This window comes from Leptinotarsa decemlineata, unplaced genomic scaffold, assembly GCF_025532065.1.
Source record: "Leptinotarsa decemlineata unplaced genomic scaffold, Ldec_3_MD MMD2_tig00000010_RagTag_RagTag, whole genome shotgun sequence".
Classification (NCBI taxonomy): Eukaryota; Metazoa; Arthropoda; class Insecta; order Coleoptera; family Chrysomelidae; genus Leptinotarsa; species Leptinotarsa decemlineata.
Window position 1 is genome coordinate 8064761 of NW_027412538.1, and position 23205 is coordinate 8087965.

At 33.7% G+C, this 23205-nt stretch overlaps 1 protein-coding gene across 1 annotated transcript; it reads left to right on the plus strand.

Moving 5' to 3' along the window:
• Positions 1–2261: 2261 nt before the first annotated feature.
• LOC111505108 (facilitated trehalose transporter Tret1) lies at positions 2262–20588 on the plus strand. Its single transcript, XM_023159864.2, has 2 exons — positions 2262–2736; positions 19132–20588. The coding sequence occupies exons 1-2, from the start codon at positions 2595–2597 to the stop codon at positions 20463–20465; spliced, it is 1476 nt and encodes a 491-aa protein (XP_023015632.2). The 5' UTR covers positions 2262–2594; the 3' UTR covers positions 20466–20588.
• Positions 20589–23205: the final 2617 nt, after the last annotated feature.

Consider the following 23205-nt stretch of genomic DNA (forward strand, 5'->3'; position numbering starts at 1 on the left):
TTCATTAAGATCACTTAGACAAGTTAACAACAACAGGCATCTAGATGCCTATGAGAGATTAGAAACAAGTCAATATAATAATATTATGAATAAGTTTGGTGGACCAATACCTAATACACACATCGGAAAAGTTTAGGGATATTTTTAAAAATGGCAATAATTTTTTTTTAGATCGCTTTAGGGAAAAAAAAGTTGACGGGTGATTATTGAACGAATGTAACTTACAACAAAATTTATTAAATGGTCAAAAATACTGAGTGCGCATATAAGCAAAACTAAAAAAAATATGGCTCTTCTTTGGCACCCCGAAAAACATCAGTATACAAAAAAAATTGGAATCAGTACAAAGTATGGCCTCCACGCTGGTTTATTATGGCCCTACATCTATCGTGCATCGACAAAATGAGATTGTCAATGTCTTGTTGAGGTACATTTGCCCATTCAGCGATTAAAAGCTTTCTCAATTGAAACGTTGTGTGAATGTTCCCCATATGCGGAGTAATTCTTCGTTGAAGCATGTCCCACACATGCTCGATGGGATTCAGGTCCGGTGATTGTGCTGGCCATGGCAATACATCAACTCCTTCGTTGGTGAGCCAGTCAGTCACTAGACGCGCGACATGTAGACGAGCAGTATCGTGCATTAGGTGGAAGTTTTCACCAACAGCACCAGCAAACGGACGGACGATAGGTAGAAGAATGGTGTCGAGGTACTGTCGAGCTGTGAGGGAGCGATTTGGAAAAACGAGATCGGTTCTGCCGCCGATCATGATTCCGCCCCATAGCATTACTGTACCACCTCTGTATGTGTGGACTTCCTGGACGTGTCTCAAACGTTCATTATTTCCAGGTCGTCTCCACAGTCTTACTCGACGAGAATCTGGATGAAATCCAAATCTGGATTCGTCTGTAAACAAAACTGTGACCCAATCATTTGCATCCTAGTTTTGATGTTCTTGACACCACTCTGATTATGCACCCTTGATACAAAAATAACTATTTCGCTTAAGAATGTCATAAAGGAACGTACCCAACATTAATGACCTCTTCAAACGAGTAAAACGTCAATTCATTTCCAAAGCATTCTTGTGAAAAAAGCAAAATATTCGTAATAACTTCAACATGCATCGATTATCAAATAATCGACTTGAAGTTTTCAAGTCAAATATTTAGAAAACGGTTGCTTACAGCGACTAGTAACAAGGGTAGCTTGTTTACGTAGATATGATAGAGGAATCGATTTTTTTACTGAAAAATGTGCTAGAAGTACGCCCAAAAAAGTTATGAATCTTTAAAAAAGAAAAAGCCGTGTAGGTGGCGCCCCCTACGAGTAAGAGCAATAAGAACATCAGGTTCGAATTCGACACCTTAAAAACCTCCTGTTACCAAGTTTCGTTCAATTGAGTTCAGTATTTCTAAAGTTATTTGAAAAAAACGAAAATAAAAATTAAACTTTAACATCCTGTATCTTGGAAACGAAGCGTTTCCGGACATTTATTTATTTGGACAATTCATATTAGAATATTGTGAGGAATCACCTCCTGAAGTTTGTCAAAGTACTTTTGAATCACCCTGTATAGCACTAAGTTTTCCACAAAGGGCTGCCTGGTGAATTATGCACTGATACGTTATTACACCTGAATTTTTATCTCTGATTCTCTTTACTACACCTTTTTTTTGCCAATCATTGCTGGGACCCCGTCAGTTGAAAGCGAAACCATTTTATTATAGCTGATGTTATATTTCGTAATAAAATCATCAATGGCCTTGAATAAGTCTTCTCCTCGAGTGTTACCTTTCAATGGCAATATTGCTAGCAACTCTTCCCTAAAAATCTGACACTCAACGTCAAAAAAACTCTACGAAAATTGATATTTGTTCATCATCAACAATCTCACATGATTCATCAAGAACTGAGATATGTCTGAATTTCTTTTACGAGCATGACTGCTAAGAGGAAAGTTTTTGTGGAATTGCTGATGAGTTGTTTCGTACTGTCGCTTCAGATTTCCATTTTTAACAATAGCGATAATTTTATTGCGTATAAGGCACACGCATTTTTATATTCCTTGGTAAATAATACAATATTTGGGGCGGTCCACAGGTCAACCTTCCGCGGTCCGCCTGTTGCTGATCGCGGAGCTAGAGTGTAAAAATTAACGGTGTGTTCATAAAAGAGTCCCAAAGTAAAATCAATACGGATCTGAATGAGATTCTCGTGTGGATATAAATCACACAATCTGCACAATCTTGCGAATTGGTGGTGGAAACACAACAATACGACACACGTTGCTAATATCTGAATTCATTCAGGACAGAACCGCTTGTACAAGAAAGTTGAGCGAGCCAATAAAATTATGCGCGTCATGAATTTTCAGTTAGCCTAACTTGAACTTGGCAATATAGTTCGAGCTATTTGATTGTGTCGTTATTTTTTTGTATAATCAGTAATGTATCGTTCACCGCGGAAGTGACATGTGCGAGGTGATTTAGTAATATCATTAATAGAATGTGATATTAATACCTACGTTTGGCGGGTAATCTTTCTCCTGATTCAAGTTATTTTGAAAATCTGTTAATCATAGTTGAAGAGTATGGAAAAGGAAACCGACGAGTTTTTGAACAAAAATGAGATAGAAGCCGGCAAGCATAACATTCTAGGAAAAATTGAAATAGAAACTTCAGATAAAATTGAAAGAGGCAGAACAACTTTTTTGTACCTCTCGGCAGTGACAGGTGAGTGGTAATTATATTTACGATACCTTTTTTAAAATATTTCTCGAGTGAAATTATTTTTAAACTTGGACTGCTGCCATCCTCGAAAACAGCATTTCATGTCCTGAATCCCTTTTTTCCTGGATGATTCGTGAATCGTCTTCCAGTTGTGGAATATACAATATAGATCGAAAAAATCACAAACTGATGAAATTAGTTGGCGTCAACAGGAAATCAGTTTAGTATATTTAGAATTGAAAAATGAGGAGTATGGAATTATAAAAACATGAAGTGATAGTTAGGTTATTCTCTAGTATTGAAAACTAGTTTTCAAAACTATACTAATCAATACTGATCACTAGTCTGCGATTTTTATTTAAATAAAAAGTTTGATAGCAAATGTTACGAGGAAGAAGAATTTTTTCTGTGCGAATGTTTAATTTGCTACGAAAAATTGATTTTCTTGACCACTTTTCTTCACCACTCACACCTCAAGACTAAAAATAAAAACGTTTTTATTCCATTTTCAAGTTCTTTGGTTCCTCTTGAAGGATCATTTAAAAAAAAAGAGTTTATAGAGGATGGTCAGTTCTTTGATTCAGTCTTATATCGGGCGATTTAAGGGTATATTAAAAAAAAAAATTGAGAAAGAAAGTATTTGACTTTCTACTTCACCATCTTTATACGAACAAAATGTGGGAATCTTCCAAAAAAAGAAAGAAAGTAATCAATTTCGAAAAATTAACTCTATTTCAATTCATACAATATTCCTATGGCTGGGATTTAATCGAATAAGTGAATGAATGTCTCATTACGTACTGTCATCGGTGGATTTAACACATTCGTGACATAAAGTCGTAATTTTATGAATGAATTGAGGGTTTTTTCTTACAATGTTATCCAGATTTGGTACTGAAGTGAAGTGTCTCATTCCGAAACATCGGATTTGCACCAGTGAGGATGACAGTGTTCCAAATGGGTGAAATTTTACCTCTTTCAATTAGTATATTGTGTAGGAATCCTGTGAATGATATATGATTCAATTCCATAACGAACGTTTGGAATATGAACTGAATAGGGTTCAGTGTTCATATAAAAGTGGTTGTAATTGAATAAAACTGGCCGATACTTGATGAAAATCTATATTGAAACTCATTAATACGGTTTATTGTATGTCACAGCTCTTTCAGTTGAAATATCTAAAAACTCATCGCAATTATTCAAAACAACACCAATTTCAAATCATCATTCGGTTTGAAGAATTCATACCATTTGATCAATGAAATTCAAGATAATACACTCGGATAATGCCAAATTGATTTCATTCGATGTAAAGAATATTTTTCCCAGTATTGCTTGTCAGATGCGAATTTCAATGAAGAACTGAACATAATAAAACAAATTTCCGTCAACAATGATTACGATACCAGTCTAATACATACTCTATTATCAAACAAGTTATACACCCAAGCTTTGAAGGAACTTTACCCAATTCGAAGAGATACGGATAAAAGTTATAGAACTTTAACCTACTTAGGCCAACCCACTACAAATATTTCAGATTTTCTGCACAGCAAAGGTGTAAATATTGCTTTCAAAACCAACAACTTAGGCATGCACATTAAGAATAACAAAGATAAAAGTTCAGTTTCAGAAAAATCGAGAGTGTATAAATTATCATGTGGGCCATGTCCGATGTTTTATATAGGTCAAACTGGAAGAACGTTCAAAACCCGTATAAAGGAACACGAGAATATTTTCCAGAATGGAAAAATAAATTCCATATATGCCACTCATTTAATCACAGAAGGACATGGGTTCAACCATGAATTCAAGAGCCTCTACATTTCCAGAAGAAAGGTTTAAAACTCAACCTGTTGAAGAGTATGGCAATAAACAAATTTAAAAACTCTCAATATCTCATGAATGATCTAACTGAACTTCGTTTGAGTAAGGTATTGTATAGCAAAACACGTGTCGCGGTTTTTGTAAAACCCTTTATAGTGAAAATCATACAATAAACTGAATTAATTAGTTTAAAAAAATACATGCTTTTTACATTAAGTGTTTGTTTTTTTATTATAACAATGATTTATCTAATGACTAGAGTAAAACAGTGGGGATTCACTTTAGTAATGAATTCGTGTAAATACAACGGAAATGTTCAATGAAAAAATGAGATATTTTACTGAGCTTCCTGCAAATTATATACAATCTTATCGTACATACAAATTATATCTTTATCGTTTGTTTTAATATACGAGTAATTTATATTTGTTTTTCAGAAGTAAATCACGAATCTATAAATAGTTCTTTCATATCCAGTTTTCCTTTTTATATTCCATATAATTTATATTATTAATGAATTTTTTTTCGAAAAGTTTCGGCACTTGTTTGTGCTTTAAATTCAACTTAAAATGATGCGGCCAACTGCGACCCACTGCCGTTCAGTGGTTGTCAAATTCAACTTTTTTTTTGAAAAAAATTGAAAAAGTGCATTTCTAGATCGAATTTAACAAAAAATTACTTGAAAAAGTTGTGTCTACGGCAATTGTATATCCATATGCCAAATTTTATGCAACTAGGATAAAGTTAACGTTTTGCTTATTTTTGACAGATATCCCTTTGTTTTAAAAAACAAGTTCGGTTAATTGTCATCAATTCATGTATACATAACAAACTCATCATGCATGGAGTTTAACATTTCTTATACATTTTTACTCATACATGCAAATAATTTCGATAGAACTATTATTATTATTATAAATTTTAAACAACAATAATATTATAGAAAAAAAAATGGGTACAAAAAATTACTTATTGATCTAAATGAGGTTGTCAAACACTTATAGCCTACATTTCAATATGTCGTCCTCCACGTTCAATACAAATTATGGTCCTTCTACTGACATCTGTAACTGCATTTTTAATAAATCGGGGATTTATATTTGCACAGCACTCGCGAATGGTATTTTCCAGATGTTGTGTGTCAGTAAATGGTCTACTTCGGTACACTTTTTGTTTCAGGTAACCTCACAATAAAAAGTCTAAAGGCGTCAAGTCGGGTGATCTAGGTGGCCAATAATGTTCCCAGTTACGTCCAATAACTTTGCCTCTGAACATTTGTTGGAGGGACTGTTTTACAGCAACCGTGTGATGTATCGGTGCGCCATCAAGCTGATACCATAGGTCGTATTTAATATTTAAAGGCATATTATCTAAAACTTCACTAACCTCATTATTTAAAAGGTTGAGATAACCGACGGATGATAAATTTTCCCTAAAGAAAAATGGCCCAATTATTTTGTCGTTAAGTATCCCACACCATACATTAGTTTTAATAGAATACTGATCACCACATTCAACTGTGAAATTGGAATTTTCTTGGGCCCACCATCGGCAATTTTGAGAACTTATCGTTCCATTTGAAGAGAACGTTGCCTCATCTGTCCATAAAATTTTATACGGAATCTTTACATTTTCTTCTCTCTCTCCTTGAAACCAGAATGAAAACCCCAAACGGACATCAAAATCTCGTTCTTTTAATGTGTTAATGAATTTTGGCTTGTAAGGCCAAGATTTATTCTTTAATAAAATTTTTCTAACACTTTCTCTCTTGTAATCGGTATTTTTTATAATATCGGTTATGCTCGTTTGCCACGGGCAATAAGTTTTAAACAAATGTTAAGTTGGGCCTCCTCATCATATTTACTTGGAGTGTGCTTTTTCTCAAATTGATTTGCTACGGATCCTGTTTCTCTGAATTTCGACATTATCCTTGACACAGTAGTATGTTGAACATTTTTTCCTGGATGCCGTTCATTAAAAATGTTAACCACTTGACGGTATGGTGTATTCTCACCACATATTAAAACTATTTCTATTCTTTCCTGAAGAGACCACATTATTGCAAAAATAACTGTTGAAAATTTGACACTTGCACTTTTTCAATTTTTTTCAAAAAAAAGTTGAATTTGACAAACACTGAACGTCAGTAGGTTGCAGTTGGCCGCATCATTTTAAGTTAAATTTAAATCTCAAACAAGTGCCGAAGTTAAACTTCATTGAAACTTTTCGAAAAAAAAGTTTCCCATATGGTGCGCACTTTAATACATACATTCTATACATTCTATACTATACATTCTATACTATATACATTCATGAAGATTAGAACTGCTGCACTTTTGTTGTCTGAAATATTACTTTATGAATATTTTGAGAAATATGGCCTTTCAATAGAATATTTTATTTATTAAATATGTAATAATATTTATTTGAAGTTCCTCATTACCTATAAATAAAATAATTATTCAATTTAAAAAAAATATAAAAAAAACTACAAATGAGGCTAGAAACAACATGTACCGGAAGGGTACTGTTGATCTTAGTTCTAGCCTTGAAGAAAAGAAAAGTAAACTAGAGAAAAAACAAAGAAAAAAAAAAGGAGAGAAAAAAGAGGAAGGTGAGAGGGACGAGGGAGAGAAAATATGTTGAATGTTCATACTGAAAATTTTTCAGAAGTATAAAATTTATGATGTCAATGACTTTCTGATTGAGCAGCGATGAGATATTTTTTTAGTAACAGCACTTAAATAGGGAAACTTTACTAACTTTATATTTTTGTGGAATATTATTATACAAACTATATATATTATAACTGAAGGATCGTCGATATAGAGTGGTTCGATGGGTGGTTCTAGCGATTCAAAGAAAAACTTAAATTCATCTGTGGGTATTTTATCAGGAATATACAACATAATAATAACATTGAGTATCCAGTTGAATATTTTCTAGTTAACAAGGGTTAGGTAAGAGAACAAAGCGGTATTTCATTTCAATGAAAACACGGCAACATCGATATCGGGTATCATGAAACGACCAAGAACAAATTATTGTAAATAATGAAAATTGTGACCTCGACTTCTCAAGAGTAGTCGCATTCCAAGGGTGTGAGACAAAGTTAAACGCATACATATTTCAATTACCTACACGAGCAGCATACCTACTCTCGGTAGGTAATAATATCGAAGGCCTTTTTGAGACAAACTAAAAATTTAGTTTATATCAACTGAAATGGTATTTAAAAACAAAAGTTAGAAATATGTATTTTTTATTATTTGTTACAGTTAAAAAGCATAACTTGACTAAAGTCCAAATATTGGAGAGATGTTTATGAATCCTCCTTTATCAACAAATAACACTATATAATCAAATACCAACCGCAAAAATAACAATAACAAATAATTTGACCGGTGCGTGATTGTTTTAGTTCTTTCCTTTATCATGGATTGAACCGATGTTTCTATTTGGTGGATTGTTGAAAAAGTTGAGCTATAATCACAAGTTGAAAATCATAGACGCCAGGAATAACTTTTCTTTCTATAGGCATAAGATTTCATCAAATCATTTTCAATGAACCTTTTTCCTGAAGTACGAAAAATCACTCACTAGCAGCGCTAGTAGTTTCGTAGGGACAAACACTGCCTAATCTTCATATAAACATATGGTGAAGTGCAATTAAAAAATAATGTTTTTAACAGAAGATGTTCCTGGAGCAAAACTAAAATTTGCAACTGTGAAGAATAACAATGTTTTAACAGTAAAGCGTTGGCTTATGCCGTAATTTAAAAGTAACTGAAAAAAAAAGTGAATTAACAGACAGGTTAGTATACCAGACTCTAGTAAAAGAGTAGCGGTAGATTCAAACTGTAATAAAAAATAAATTTAAAATAATTATGAATTTCAGATTTATTTCCTATTTCCGAGTGAAATATGAATTAAATATAAATGGTAATGAAATAAATTTAATTAAATATAATTTAATAAATGATTGAGGTTACATCTCATTCCAACCAATGGTAATTAAGTATGAAAAATTTACTATTCATTTCATGTTTAGAGCATACATATGAATATTTATTCATTTTTTGCACTGTGAAATCCACTCTCCTCGAAGCATGTATCCATTTCTTACATCTAACCCCATCAATATGAGATTTCATAAATGGTATAAAAAACACGGATATCGATTATCCGACGTACAATACGCAAATTAGCAATGCTTTGTTGGTATTATACTAGCACAAAATATTTTTTTATATCAGATTCATATTTTTAAATAATAAATTGATATTACGTAGGGAGACGGGGGCTGGTTCTAACAAATTTTGAATTAAGCGTAATATTTTCTAAACTACTTTAGCAAGAAACATGGTTTTTTGGTTAATGATGCAAAATTTAATGAGCTTTACGTAAAGTACAACAAAATGTATATAATAATTACCATATCTGAGAAAAAACGAGTTTTGGCAAACAAGTCACTTGTTAGATCTTACCCCCGGTTTGGGGTTGGTTTTAACACCGCTGGGGAAAGTTTTAACAGCGGGGGTAAGAAATAACATGTAGTTGGGAATGGGATTTTGGTTGAGATAAACAACAAAATAATATTCAATGTTTATTAGAAACACTAATAAAATTAAATGCGGTTCCTTACCGTTCATAAAATAAACAGAAAACTCAAATTATATAGTTAAACTGACTCACTTAATCAGCATTACTCAAATCAGAGAACAAAAAATAATGTTTGATCATCAAATGATCATTAAAAATCCAAATAAAATGAAATTCGGCTCCTTGCCGTTAAAACATGTGTAATAAACTTGAAACTTACTAAATCTATCTTTATCAAATGAAATAACAAAACATTACTCCTCTAATAAAATCAACATAGGTACAACTTTGGTTATAACAGTGAAACTTTCTAATCAGTCTTACTCAACCTACTCATTAGTCAGTCTTCAAACCAGTGATAAAAATTAGTCATCGTAATCGGAATCTGAGTTGCAGTTTGTGCAAACATAAGCAACTGCATCGCCTTTTATGCAAGTTATATGCGACCATTGTTTACAGGATATACATTCAACCCAGTCCACACCAGATATATCTTCAGAATATGATGAGCCACAGCCTAAGCAAATGGTTTCATCCTCATCATCGTCGTCTTCTGAACTCTCTTGTAATACTTTCTTTTTCACTCTATTCCTAGGCTGTTTACTGGACTTCTTCTCTTTTTTTTTCCACTTTACGTTTCTTAACTCTTTGCTTTTCCTTATTGACTTTTACTTTCGCAGTAGATTTCTTTTTGTTATTCTTTAGCTTAGCTTCTTCTTCTAAAGCACTCTTTTCCGGAGTGTCGGTTAAGATTGCACATTTTTGCTTGCGACCTCGATTAGACTTAGAGCGGGGGGCCGCTTTTGGCAATGGCCGAACAGCTTCGGGACTAAAGAATGTTGGTGAATCTCTTGGACGAGACGTCACTGCAGTACAGTACATTAAGAACAATATTACCTACGTTTAAATTTTTTCAACTGTTAAAACCTGCCCCGTGTGCGGGGCAAATATTAACGCGTTAGAACCTACCCCGTGCATTTTGTTAAAACCAACCCTACGACCCCATTTTGCACAAAGTTATAGTTTTTCTTTTACCGGTTATATTCTCGATTAAAACTTTAACATTAATGAAGAATACAATAAATACAGATTTATGCAATACCAAAGCCAATTTTTTACGATACATATTTAAAAAGTAATGCAAAAAATTAAACACGTTAAAAAGTTCATTTACCTGTGAAATTGGAGGCGTCTGACACAACCTGCTCCCGTGACGCTCGGCCGGCAACTGACAGGTCGAGACACGTTCGCGCGTATTCGTAAGCACAAAGTGCGTTGGAACTAACATGGTAAGTCGAATAGGTTCCATGTAATTACGCTGTTAGTATTTACCCCTGTTAAAACCAGCCCCAGGGTCTCTAAATAACGCTGTTTTACATGTGAATAGTTTATGTTTGTCCCTACTACTGGTGCTGCCGCTCGTGACACGTTCGATGTACTATTCTCAGGAAAAAGGGTCATTACTGGAAATTACTTTTTTCTCACGCCAAAACTGTGAATGATTTTTTTGACGTTCCTGACTTAGATTTCGGCAATTAATTTGACCTTTTAAGAATAATGTTCCACACCACACTGACTGTAGAAACATCCATTATAAATAAGAGGAACTGTTTAAATTTTTCAAACTGTCCAATAATTCAGAATACTGCGACTAGCTTGAAAATATTCATTATTCCACTTGTTTGCTCTCGGAAATAATAGCTTGGAAGTGATACCCACATTATTGCGATATAATTGGTCATCTCTGAGGAATAGGAAATCCCACAAGTACAGTAATCCTTGGAACCTCCACCATTTTTAGGCTAGCCACACAGATGGAAACAGAAATGATGGAAACAAGAACGTTTCTGTATGTGTGTGGCTAGCCTCAGTTTATAACTTCCCTTGAACAAAAGTCCCAAAAAAAAAAGATTCAGCGAACCTTTCAGCAATCCTAGTCACATATTAACGAACATATAACTGAAGTCTCAAAAAATTGAGAATGAATTAATAAGTGGTGCAGGTAATATTCCAGTAAAAATAGCCAACACTGTTCTAGGGATCATTTGCAATCTGATTTGTTGAGCAAAAAGTTCCCAGATTTATGCGAGATGACTTACCCATTTTGTTACAAGAAGTGCCGGTACTTATAAGAAGCAACATGTGCAGGTTTATGCACGACGGGGCTCCAGCTTATTTTACTGTTCTCGTCAGCATCTCGACATGGATGGACGTTCATTATATTTTTTTGTATATATAAAAAATAAGTTGTACAGAATGCTGGTAAATAATAAATAAAAAATATTTTTTTTTAAAGATTATAAAATTCTTGTCTATTATAGTATGGTCTATCACTGAAAATAGTATATTATGCAACGATCATGTAATGATGTTATTAAGACACGAGCATTAACCGGGATACGAAACGAGCCGAAGGCGAGTTTTGTATGGTATATGCGAGTGTATTAATAACCATTACATGAGAGTTGCATACGCTATTTTTTCTAAACCCGATAAATAATGAAAAACTATAAATATTATATTTGTATTGAACACTTTTACAGTAATTAACTCATATTTTAAAAAAAAAAACACAAACTTAATGGTATTATCATGGATATATGAAAACTATAAAGATTCTAATTATATTTATATTGAATATAACAACTGTAATTGATCTGATCTTTTAAAAATATTGGAGTCGATGGTATTCCTTCTATATCGCTGTTTTCAGACATTTTGATAATATAGGTAGGTAATATGAACACTGATTTTGACAAATAAAGCAATTAGTTACTTAGGTTAGAATCTAGGACAAACAAAGGAACAGGATTCTTGATTGAAAAATTATGGGTTTCTATTGGTTGATAATCTGTATCGTTATGAAAAATCTGTATCATAATGGATATCATTATGAAACGGATTATGGTCATATAAGTGTATTGTTAGAGTACGGGTGTAGAAAAAACCTTTTACAGCATTCCTGAAGCATTGTAAAGATTTTATTTCTGTTACATTCTTTGGCAAGTGGTTGAACATTTTACAACCATTATGGACAATGAAATCCTCTATGACTGATGTCATTGGTATTGGCAACTTAATGTTGTTGGATTGCCTTGTCACATAATGGGTTGGTGAAAATTGAAATTTGTTTAAATATTTCTTAATTAAACACACTGTTTCTATTATAAAGAGAGAAACCACTGTTAGAATTCCATGAGTGGTAAAGAGTAATCTACAAGAGTCTGTACTTCTTGATTTGCACATATATCTAATGGCTCGTTTTTGCAAAATTAAAATATCTTGTAGTAGATAACCACCACATACGCCCCTGAATAGAATTCCATATCTCAGGAGAGATTCTACCAGAGAAAAATAAACGGTCTGTTAAACCAAGTTCATTTGCGACTACTCTGACTGCATAACAACCAGACGACACTTTATTACACTAGGCATAAATATGGTCTTCAAATTTCAGTTTTCCATCGATATGTACTCTCAAAAATTTTAAGCTACCTACTTTTGTTTTCAATGATGTCATTCCCAATGGGTATATTGTCAAATTCACATCTGAAAGTTTCTATGTTAGTTTTCGAAATATTTAGAGACAGACGATTTGAATCACAACTCTTTACTTCCATCATATCGATGATATACTTGTCAAATCGTTGGGGTGGATGAGAAACAATAGTGGCCCTAGTATTGAATCTTGAGGTACACCATTACGTATTTTCCTGATTTCTGAGCGATTGGTTGTTTCCACTATTTGACTATGCGAATTATTGTTTGAATTGCTTAGTGCGATTGTTTTTCCATGTCCCAACAGCTATGAGATATGGAACATCTGTTCCATATTTGATATCTGTGAGATAAGATTGTGAAATTTCCATTGATTTTTCATGAATAATCATTGCTTGAATAGAACTGGCCGATACTTGATGAAAATCCATATTAAAAAACTAATTAGTTTAATAATCATTGCGTTATTACCAGTGAATGAGGAATTCTTTCGAACTTCCAAATGCCAAAAATTGATCACAAATAATAGTTTTGAAGGGTTTTTGATCCTAAACGATTATCTCATAGTTGATCAATGCCTATACAGGGTATTTCATATTCGATGGTCTATTAGAAGTATCTAGAAAACAAAAAAAGATGATAGTTTTAAATTTTGGTTACCGATGTAAACGGTTGTGATCTATCCTTTGAGAATATTTTCATGATCGCAATGTTGCTACATCTACATGTAACAGACATCAACTTGGGAATTTAAAATGAAACACTCTATATATTATATCATTTTTGAATTCTGCATCAAAATTCAAATCACTTTTGTTGAACAGGTTCTATACTTATCTCTCATCTTTTTTAAAATGTTAATTATTTTGTTTTTTTTTTGGCGAAAACATGGTATTTTTAATATTTAATATCGCATGAATTAACTGATACATGGAACTCAACTTCTGGCAACATTGAGATAAGATATGGTGGTTGTTTTTTCAGAATAGAACCCGAATATTATTTTATACAGAGTGTCTGAAAAATACGTCTCAATTTGTATCTTCGATAAACGACCATAACTATTTTTTTTTCAAATGGAACACCCTGTATATTATTCAATTTTCGAATTCAGTCAAGTAATGTGAACAACTTTATTCAACTATGTCCTATACCTATCTCTGACCATTTATGATATATGAATTTTTCTATACAAATGTAACATTTCAAATACAAAATTCGGGGAAAAATGTATTATTGAATATATCGAATAATGAATAATGACTTTACATTAGTTCAGAAAGGTTTAATAGAATACATGAATGTGCAATCTCCATTCAACTAATACCAACAATTCCAAAACAATTATCCACAGTCGAATATCTAAATATTTTTCAGAATTCAACTTTTCTTCATAAATGCAAATAGAAACTTTATCATCTATGAGCATACGAAAAACAAAACTGAATTTTGGTTGGAATCCCATTTGCCCAGAAGTGATTTCGACAATTGAATATTCTCTCACGTAAAAATTGTGATTTATCAGTCCATATATATATTTTTAAAAAGTTTGGATCTTCGTATGTCCATGTTAGTGCCATTTCGTAAAATTCTATTCGTTTTGGTGGATCATCTCTATGCAAAGCTTGCAGCCTAATTAATTTATAATCGTGCATATTATGTTTTTGTAAAATTCTCCATATAGAAATTCGCGATATTCCCAAATCAACTGCAGCACTAGATACTGATGCATGAGGATAAGCATAAAAATATCCTTAAATGTTTATTTCATTTTTCATATCACCACTATCAGCAGTGACCGGACTCACAACCACAATATGACAGTCGCTCAGTTCACGCTTGAAGAAGCTATTGGTATAGCGAAACGCGTGTCGCGGTTTTTGTTAAACCTTTTATAGTGAAAATCATACAATAAACTGTATTAATTAGTTTTGAACAAGTTATTGTCAAATCCATTATAGTGTTTTTTAAATAAGACTTAGATCATGACACACCATTATCCTTGCCGAAATTCGGTTGTGAAATTCAAAATTATTGTTTAAAACTCTTTTGATATTCGAGTAGATGATTGGAAATAGAAAAAATTTCACCATATTTATTTAGGGAGTCAATTTTATGCTTGCATAGAAGCAATTTTTTTAGAAATAGTTTATATCTCATAAACGGTCAGAGATAGGTATAGGACATAGTTGATCAAAGTTGTTCACATTGGTTGGCTGAATTCAAAAATTGAACAATATACAGGGTGTTCTATTTGAAAAAAAATAGTTATGGTTGTTTATCAAAGATACAAATTGAGACGTATTTTTCACACACTGTATAAAATAAGATTTGAGTTCCATTCTGAAATAATAACCACCATATCTAATCTTAATGTTGCCAGAAGTTGAGTTCGATTGTATCAGTTAATTTATGTCGTATTAAATATTAAGAATACCATGTTTTCGCCAAAAAAAAATCACAAAATTATTAATATTTTAAAAACGATGAGATATAAGTATAGAACAGGTTCAACAAAAGTAATTTAGATTTTGATGCAGAATTCAAAAATGATATAATATATAGGGTGTTCCATTTGAAATTTTCAAGTTAATGTCTGTTACATGTAGATGTGGCAACATTGCGGTGATGAAAATATTTTCAAACGATAGATCACAAGCATTTACATCGATAACCAAAATTTAAAACTCTCATCATTTTTTGTTCTCTAGAAACGTCTAATAGACCATCGAATATGGAATATCCTGTATATGTGATCACAGTTGCTTGTGTGGTAGCATAGCTGTGCAAAACTTCAAGTTTTGGATAGGCTTTCTGGAGTATGAAGGATACATGGAAAAATTCAGTTTATCGACAATAATAAGACATTCAATTTTTCTATTGCAGTTAGTTGATTCCCTTCCTGCTGTATGTTAGAAATAACGAAATAACTATATCCAATAACAGTAAGGAGACAAAATTAAAACAAAAATTTTTCATTTCTGATGATTTTCTCAAAACCAAATATTGGTCTATCTATCTATTTCCCAAAAGATTCTATTATGAGAATTTGATGTTACTCTGGATCAATATCTTATTGGAATTGAAATTTCCCATCAATATAGTTATTCATGTTTCTATCATAATCAGAGATAATTCGACTTTACCGGCATGTCAACAAGAAATTCTAGACAAAATGTGCGAAACTTAACATTACCATATTTTTACATAAACTATCTATTATTTAAACAGGTAGTTGTTATGTAACTGGCGGATAAAAAATTGCCACTCCTGAATGAAGTTTTGACAATGCGATTTTGCGATGTACAGGTTGTTCTGCTTTCCTGTAGTATTTTATTTACATACTATACATCGCAAAATCCTATTTATAAACCAAACTTGATGACTGCAACCTTAAACAATGTTGCTTTATACTGAAAAATAATAATATAATTACTTGAAAAAACATGATCTACCAACTCACTTGAACAATCAATTATTTTTTCGTGAGATCTTTTTCAATAACCCCACCATCAAGTATTTTACTTGATGAATATAATAACTATACCTTACTCGATTCCAACTACCGGCTTACATCTGTGGATGATATTTGATTAAAAAATCCATGGGATGTGATGGGCTCAGTATAAAAATAATCTCATTGAGTTGTTCCTTCATTCTTCCTCATCTAAGGCATATCATCAACTTTTGTAAAGAAAAGAAAGTTTTTCCGACTATGTCAAAAGCAGCATTGGTAACTCCAATACTAAAAAACAATAATCCAGTAGAACTGAAAGGTCTGCGGGGGATCAGCATCCTTCCTGTTTGCTCTAAAGTCTAAACTAAAATAATAGAAAAAATCATAGAACAACAGCTTTGCTCATACTTAGATAGTAATAAAATACTACCAACAGTACAGTCAGGTTTTGGGCGTAGTCACAGTTGTACTACAGCTCTACTGAAGATAACCGATGATATTTTCAAAGTGAAGAGCCTTGGCTCTTCTAGATTTCAGCAAGGCATTTGACACCATCAATGGGGAATGTTCCTCAATTTGGGTTATTACAGCAATTGCAAGTTTGAGTTTAATTCATGAGTTTTTCAAATTCACTTCGAAAAGTATTCAAATTGATGTTTCAAATGTTTGGGTTTTAATTTTTGAAGGGATTTGTTTCTAATTCACATATTGGCAACAGCGCCTATTTCAAGTTGAAATAATTTATACCTATCTAAATATTCCACTTTGAAAAAGGAAAATTATCTTTATAGATCGACAATTAGGAAAAAATATTAATTATAGTTCAATACCACCTCCACAAGCCACATAAACAACAGTTTTTTTTGTTATTTATTTATATAGAGGAAGATAGGTTAGGTCATATGTCACAGAATGTCTCGGAACTCGGAACATAAGTTAACAGAACAGCACGTCTCTGAAATATGTCATCTTTGTTTGTCTCATACAGGTAACAAATTCATTGTCCTTTATTAGCTATAACCGATGTTGCCAAATGGTGAAATAGAAATGAATCCCTTTAAATGTTGAATGCATTATTTCATTCCTCTTTTTTAAGTATTTGAATAATTTTTTTAAAGAAAAAGGTTGAAATGATAAGTTTAAAATGCGTTGTTTTCGAGCTCTTTTATGAAAACTACTTGATTTTCATCAGGAGGAACATTCCCCATTATGAGGTGTTATTTGTCGATCTCACACTACATTGGCTTGTCAGATGAATTCAGTTCTTTTTTTTTTCGAAACTATCCACACAATAGACGCCAGGAAGTTGTTCTTGATGGAGTACATTTCACACCTCTGAATTTAAAGACGGGCGTTCCTCGGGGATCAATTCTTGGCCCTCTCCTATTTGCGATATACACCGGTCAATTAGTGAAATGCCTTCAGTATGGCAGTCTTCATCTCTATGCCGATGACACCCAAATCTATTATTCTTTTGAACCACACAGGGTAGATGACGTTAAATTAGTCATATTCTCGACACATTCTCATCCCTTGCTGAAAATATGTGCCTAATGAATAATATATATATATATATATATATATATATATATATATATATATATATATATATATATATATATATATATATATATATATATATATAGTCGAAAATACTAATATTTGGTCCAAAATATCACAGAGATATTGTAAAACAACTCGATATTAGTATAGTCTCAAATGGACTGGAAATTGTGAAGGACTAACTGATCATTGGGTCCGAGATTCATGTGCCCTGAGTAAGCCCAGTGAGCCAAGTATGAAAGCCTTCTGCATCTGCCTGAGTGCGGCAAGCCGGTGTGATTTCAAGATCATTCCACCAAGGCATCATTCCACCAAGGACTCCAATAATCAGAACAACCATCCTGACAGAGTGGTCTGGATAGAGTCTGCGGAGTTCGAAAAGAAAATCTCGATATTTTATTCATTTCTTCTCCTCTTTTCGGACGATATTAGTCTCGCCAGGAGCTGAAAACTCCACGATATATATCGTCTTGCTAATAGTTCCAATAAATTCGGCACTTCTCGTTCCCCAGAACGGATTCAATATCCCCCGGAGCGTAGGGCAACACCGGTGTCTCGTCAATACCGTATGAGTGCTGTAGATGGTAATATAACACTCTAAGGGCCGCGTTATGACGATGGAAATAAGCCGAGACCGCATATGCTGGACATGCTGAGAGCAAGTGCATTAGGGTCTCGGGCGCCTCGCGGTAGGCCCTGCACTTTATGTCAGGAACCCGTATACCCATCACGCGACTACGGTAGAATAAGGTGTTGAAGACAGCATCCTGGCAAGCCATGATGAACCCCTTAGTTTCCGACTTCAGCCCACTCGACCTGAGGAAAGAAAAAGTCAGGCGCTTTGATAAGCCAGGTCTTCAATGTTTTTGAAGAAGACCCCATGAATTGGCTTATCCTTATGTTTCTGCAGAAGTGAGGTTATCTCTGCGGCTTTTATATGAGCTTTTAGCTGAACGGGTTCCAACTCGGTGACAGAGTTGTGGTCACCTCGTTCAGTATCGAAAACCATATCGAGTTCATCAGCTGCTCGGCAGAGCAGCAGATGAGAAATGATCCAATTCCTGACCCTTCATGGTCGCGGACCGTGCAGTGAAGGAGAGGCTCCCTGTTGTCGGGGGAAGTACAACTGTGGAACAAAAAATTTGGGATGCAAACTCCTATAGAAATGCATCATTTTTCGGTTCTTTTCGTCGAGTTGAAACAGCTCCTCCCGAGTCCACTTCACTAGCCGATACGAGTTGAGTAAGTTTGGAACGGCAAGTATATTTGTTGCAACAACTTTGTTCTTCCCCGACAGTTCCGAGAACCAGATCTATCGAAGTTTGTACTGATACTTGCCACGGAGAGAGTTCTTCTCTGCTGTTACCTTTTAATATTATTATTATTCATTACTCTGTGTTCTAAAATTTCATATATCGAATAACAATAATCATTATTATTTTTTGCAGCGAACTTGCTGATGTTATCATGTAGCAGTGGCTTTTCATGGACCTCTCCCGTCTTCACGTTACTGAAGAAATCCAATCTCGAAGAAAATCCTTTGGGTAGACAGCTAACGCCTCTGGAAGAATCATTGATTACGTCTCTTTACTGCTTGGGAGCAACAGCCATCTCTCCATTTGCTGGGAAATTGGCGGATAGCTTAGGAAGAAGAAGACTGTTACTCTGGATAGCATTTCCCAAAGTGATATGTCTACTGGTACTAGCATTCGCCACCAATATATGGATTTACTATATTACGAGGTTCCTAATGGGTATAGTTCTTGGCATCGTATTCACTGTATTACCCATGTTCTTAGCGGAAATATCCGAATTACACAATAGAGGCACCGTGGGATCAATTATGAACATTTTCATCAACTTCGGCATCCTGTACATTTTCATCATTGGGCCATTTTTGTCCGTGAAAGCACTCACCTTGTGTTCTATAATCCCCCTGTTGTTGTTCATTGTTTTGTTTGGATTCTTCATTCCCGAGTCTCCAGTGTTTCTTGTGTCTAAAAATCGGAATCAACAAGCTCTGAAAGCTTTGGTCAAACTGAGAGGCAAACAGCAATCACAAGTACAAGACGAGTTGAGAAAACTGAGTAAAATGATTGAGAACGGGAGGAAACAGAGAACTAATATATCCAATATCTTTAAAGATAGAGGACTGAGTAAAGGAGTTGTTATAAGTATCATGTTACCGTTGCTACAACAATTTGCAGGTATTTATGCCGTCCTAGCTTTTATGGGTCCTATTTTTGATGCGTCGGCTACAGGGTTATCTACTTACGTAGCAACTAACCTAGTATGTACTATACGGGTAGTGAGTACATTTATTACCGCTGCTCTGATGGAGAGATTGGGAAGGAAAACTCTGTTATTGATTTCTTCCACAGGAACAGGTGTTTCCCTCGTGTTTCTCGGACTATATTTTTATTTCAAAAACGACTTGGAATACGACATGAGTTTGTTTTATTGGCTACCCGTAACGTCTGTGATAACTTATATGGTGTTTTATAACCTAGGTCTGAGCGGAATACCGTTCATCCTTCCTAACGAATTATTTCCTTCTCATATTAAAGCGCTAGCTTCATCTGTGGCAAGCTTTTCGTGTTTCACTAGTTCATTTGTAGTGACGCTAATTTTTCCTGTTTTGAGGGAGAGTGCCGGTATGGCGGTTTGTTTCTGGTTATTTTTGGGTTTCACTATGTTTGGAACAATATACATTTATATTGCGGTACCAGAGACGAAAGGAAAGATGCCTACAGAGGTTCAGGAATATTTGAATAATAAGTAGTTGATTATCAAATCTGTGATGTATTAAAAAGTTATTTCAACTTACTCCTTTCTGTGATATATTTTCTTTCACCTCAAAAATTGTAGTTCACATATTCAGTTCATTAAAACAGTATACACTATATCCTTCGTTTATTCTGTTTTCAGTATTCAGTTTACACGATACCTTCCTTCAATTGATTATTTTATAGACTTTACTGATAATAAATCAATATTTTTGAAACTACTGAGTATACAAGGTCATTCAGTTCCTTTCCTCACCTTTGGGATCCCGTAAACAGTAAGTACATTTTTTATTTAGGAACTGTTTGAAATAAATCAAATGCCAATTGTTAAGTGGAGTTTACCACAATACACTAACGAAAACAACACTTCCATTTTTGCCACATACAATCAGACAATATTTTGGATTACGTTTTACGTTTACGTTTTACGGATTAAGTTTATTTGATCTTTTTAAAAGAATCTGTTCAAAATCTGTTTTTCCGTTAATTAGCTATCGCACCCTTATGAACGACAACCCTCAGCGAGATGCAAGCTAAGGATTAACGATGTCTTACCTTTTAACGTGTGACTCCTAACACGTTTGTGGATAATTGTCTTCGAATTTGTGCATGATTCAGATCAGACATATAATAAAAGTGTAACTGATTGCTGTCTCTTCATAGGTTATTAAGATAAATAACAAATATGTCAATAACATAAATAACAAAGATCAGGGGCCCAAGTATTGAGAACCCTGTGGAACATCGTGTTCAAAATTTGATGTAATATCATTACACGAAACCGCCTGATATTTATTTGAAAGGTATGATTCTATGAGTGACAGAAATAGCCCTCTAACTCCATATTAAAACAATTTTTCAAGAAGTATACTGTGTGATACACAATCAAAAGCCTTAGATAAATCAAAAAGCGTAATGGCAGTGTGCACACCCTTCTCGTATCCTTCAACAATATATCCAACAATATCAAAGACAGCTAGAGAAGTAGAACGATTTTAGCGAAACCCATATCGACCCCGAAAAAAGAAGTAACTTTCAAAGTAATCATACAGACGCTTTTTCATTATTATTTCAACGATTTTGGAAAAAATAGAGATGATAGATGGATTGTTCAGGGAACATGGGTCCCCCTTCTTGAAAACTGGAATTACTTTCGCATATTTGAAAGGGTCAGGAAAAACACCTGTCTTAAATACGAGGTTGACCAATCCTATAAAAGGCGAAATTATAATATGTAGGGTGTCCCTGTTGATACGAGCGTTCAAATTTTGGGCATTTAAACAGTTTGAAGGTTTCAGACAATCAATCGCGCTCATAATATCCTGTTCGGTGACGGGACTGAGAAAAAAGGAGCCACAAGGTACTGGAAATTCTTCGAAATTAATTTAATCATCCATGTCCATCTGAGGTAAAGATTTAATGATGGTATCCACAATATTAACAAAAAATATGTAGATGTGCCATGAAAAAATGTTTTCAAATATTCCAACTGGGGCGCCAGCCGCGAGGAAAAGCGCATTAATAAAATAATAATATTTTTAATATTTTATTGATTTCTTTTTAGGACATCCTAATATACATACATTATTTTAAAAATATATAAATAAATGACATAAATAACAAAAATGATGACATGATAGAAGAAAAAAAATAAACACCATTTTTCAATGATTCCAGAATGGTTTCATCATGAGGATATACATAATAAATATATTACCAAATAAAGGTAACTTTCCATCACTGTTTTTCCATGCCCTCAAATTTTCGGTAAATTCTGTTACATAATGGTTCATAAATCAAGGATCTGAATGAGTATTCATCGTTTACAATTTTCCAAACTACAATTTCTGCATTCATGGATATTTTCAACCTTTACTTACAAATTTCTGAAAATGAATTCATTCCTGTTCTCAGAACTAGAAATTCAATTGAACTACTGATTCAGTTCAAAATCAACTCAAATTCCACACGTTCGTCGAACGATAAGTTTCAATTATGTCTACTATTTCTTCATAGAAGTTTATGATTAATCGTATCGTATCGATTGAATGGTACCTATTTACATTTGTTACTTTGTGTTGATTTTCTTAATAGGCATTTGAAAAAACACATTACTCACGCTATTTAAAAATCTGATTCATATACAGGGTGTCCCAAAATCTAGTCAACAAGCTGTATCGTCGTTATCTGTAAAGCTAGTAAAATAAACCAAAAGAGGCATTGAAAGACGTCAGGATAACCTTTTAAGATCATCTCTGAAATCTTTGTAACCATGCAATTTCTAAGGAACTGACTCCAACTCTACAAACTATGAACTTTACAGTTCAAGTAAACGATATGGAATGCGTTGTCAAGAACTATTACACTATTCGCATCCAAATTTGGGATCAATATGTTTTCAAACCATTCCTCAAAAATATTAGCTTCCATGTTCTTATGATAGTCAACATTGCAATCCTCAAGTTTTTTTCCACATAATTTGAAAGAATTCGGAACCCATCCTTTACTATCTCCGCAATGCACAATGATTAGTCGCAATCCTTTGTTGACAGGCATGTTAGGCGTACACATTCTTGAACCATCAGTCCACCCTTTCTTAACTGTGTCGTGAGTGTCATACCAAGTTTCGTCCAAACAGAAAATCTGCCGTTGTTCTTGTCTATATTTAGTTATTTGTTTTAAGTATTTGTTACGCAATTCCACTATTCTTCTGTTTTCCATAACTGCTTGACGTTT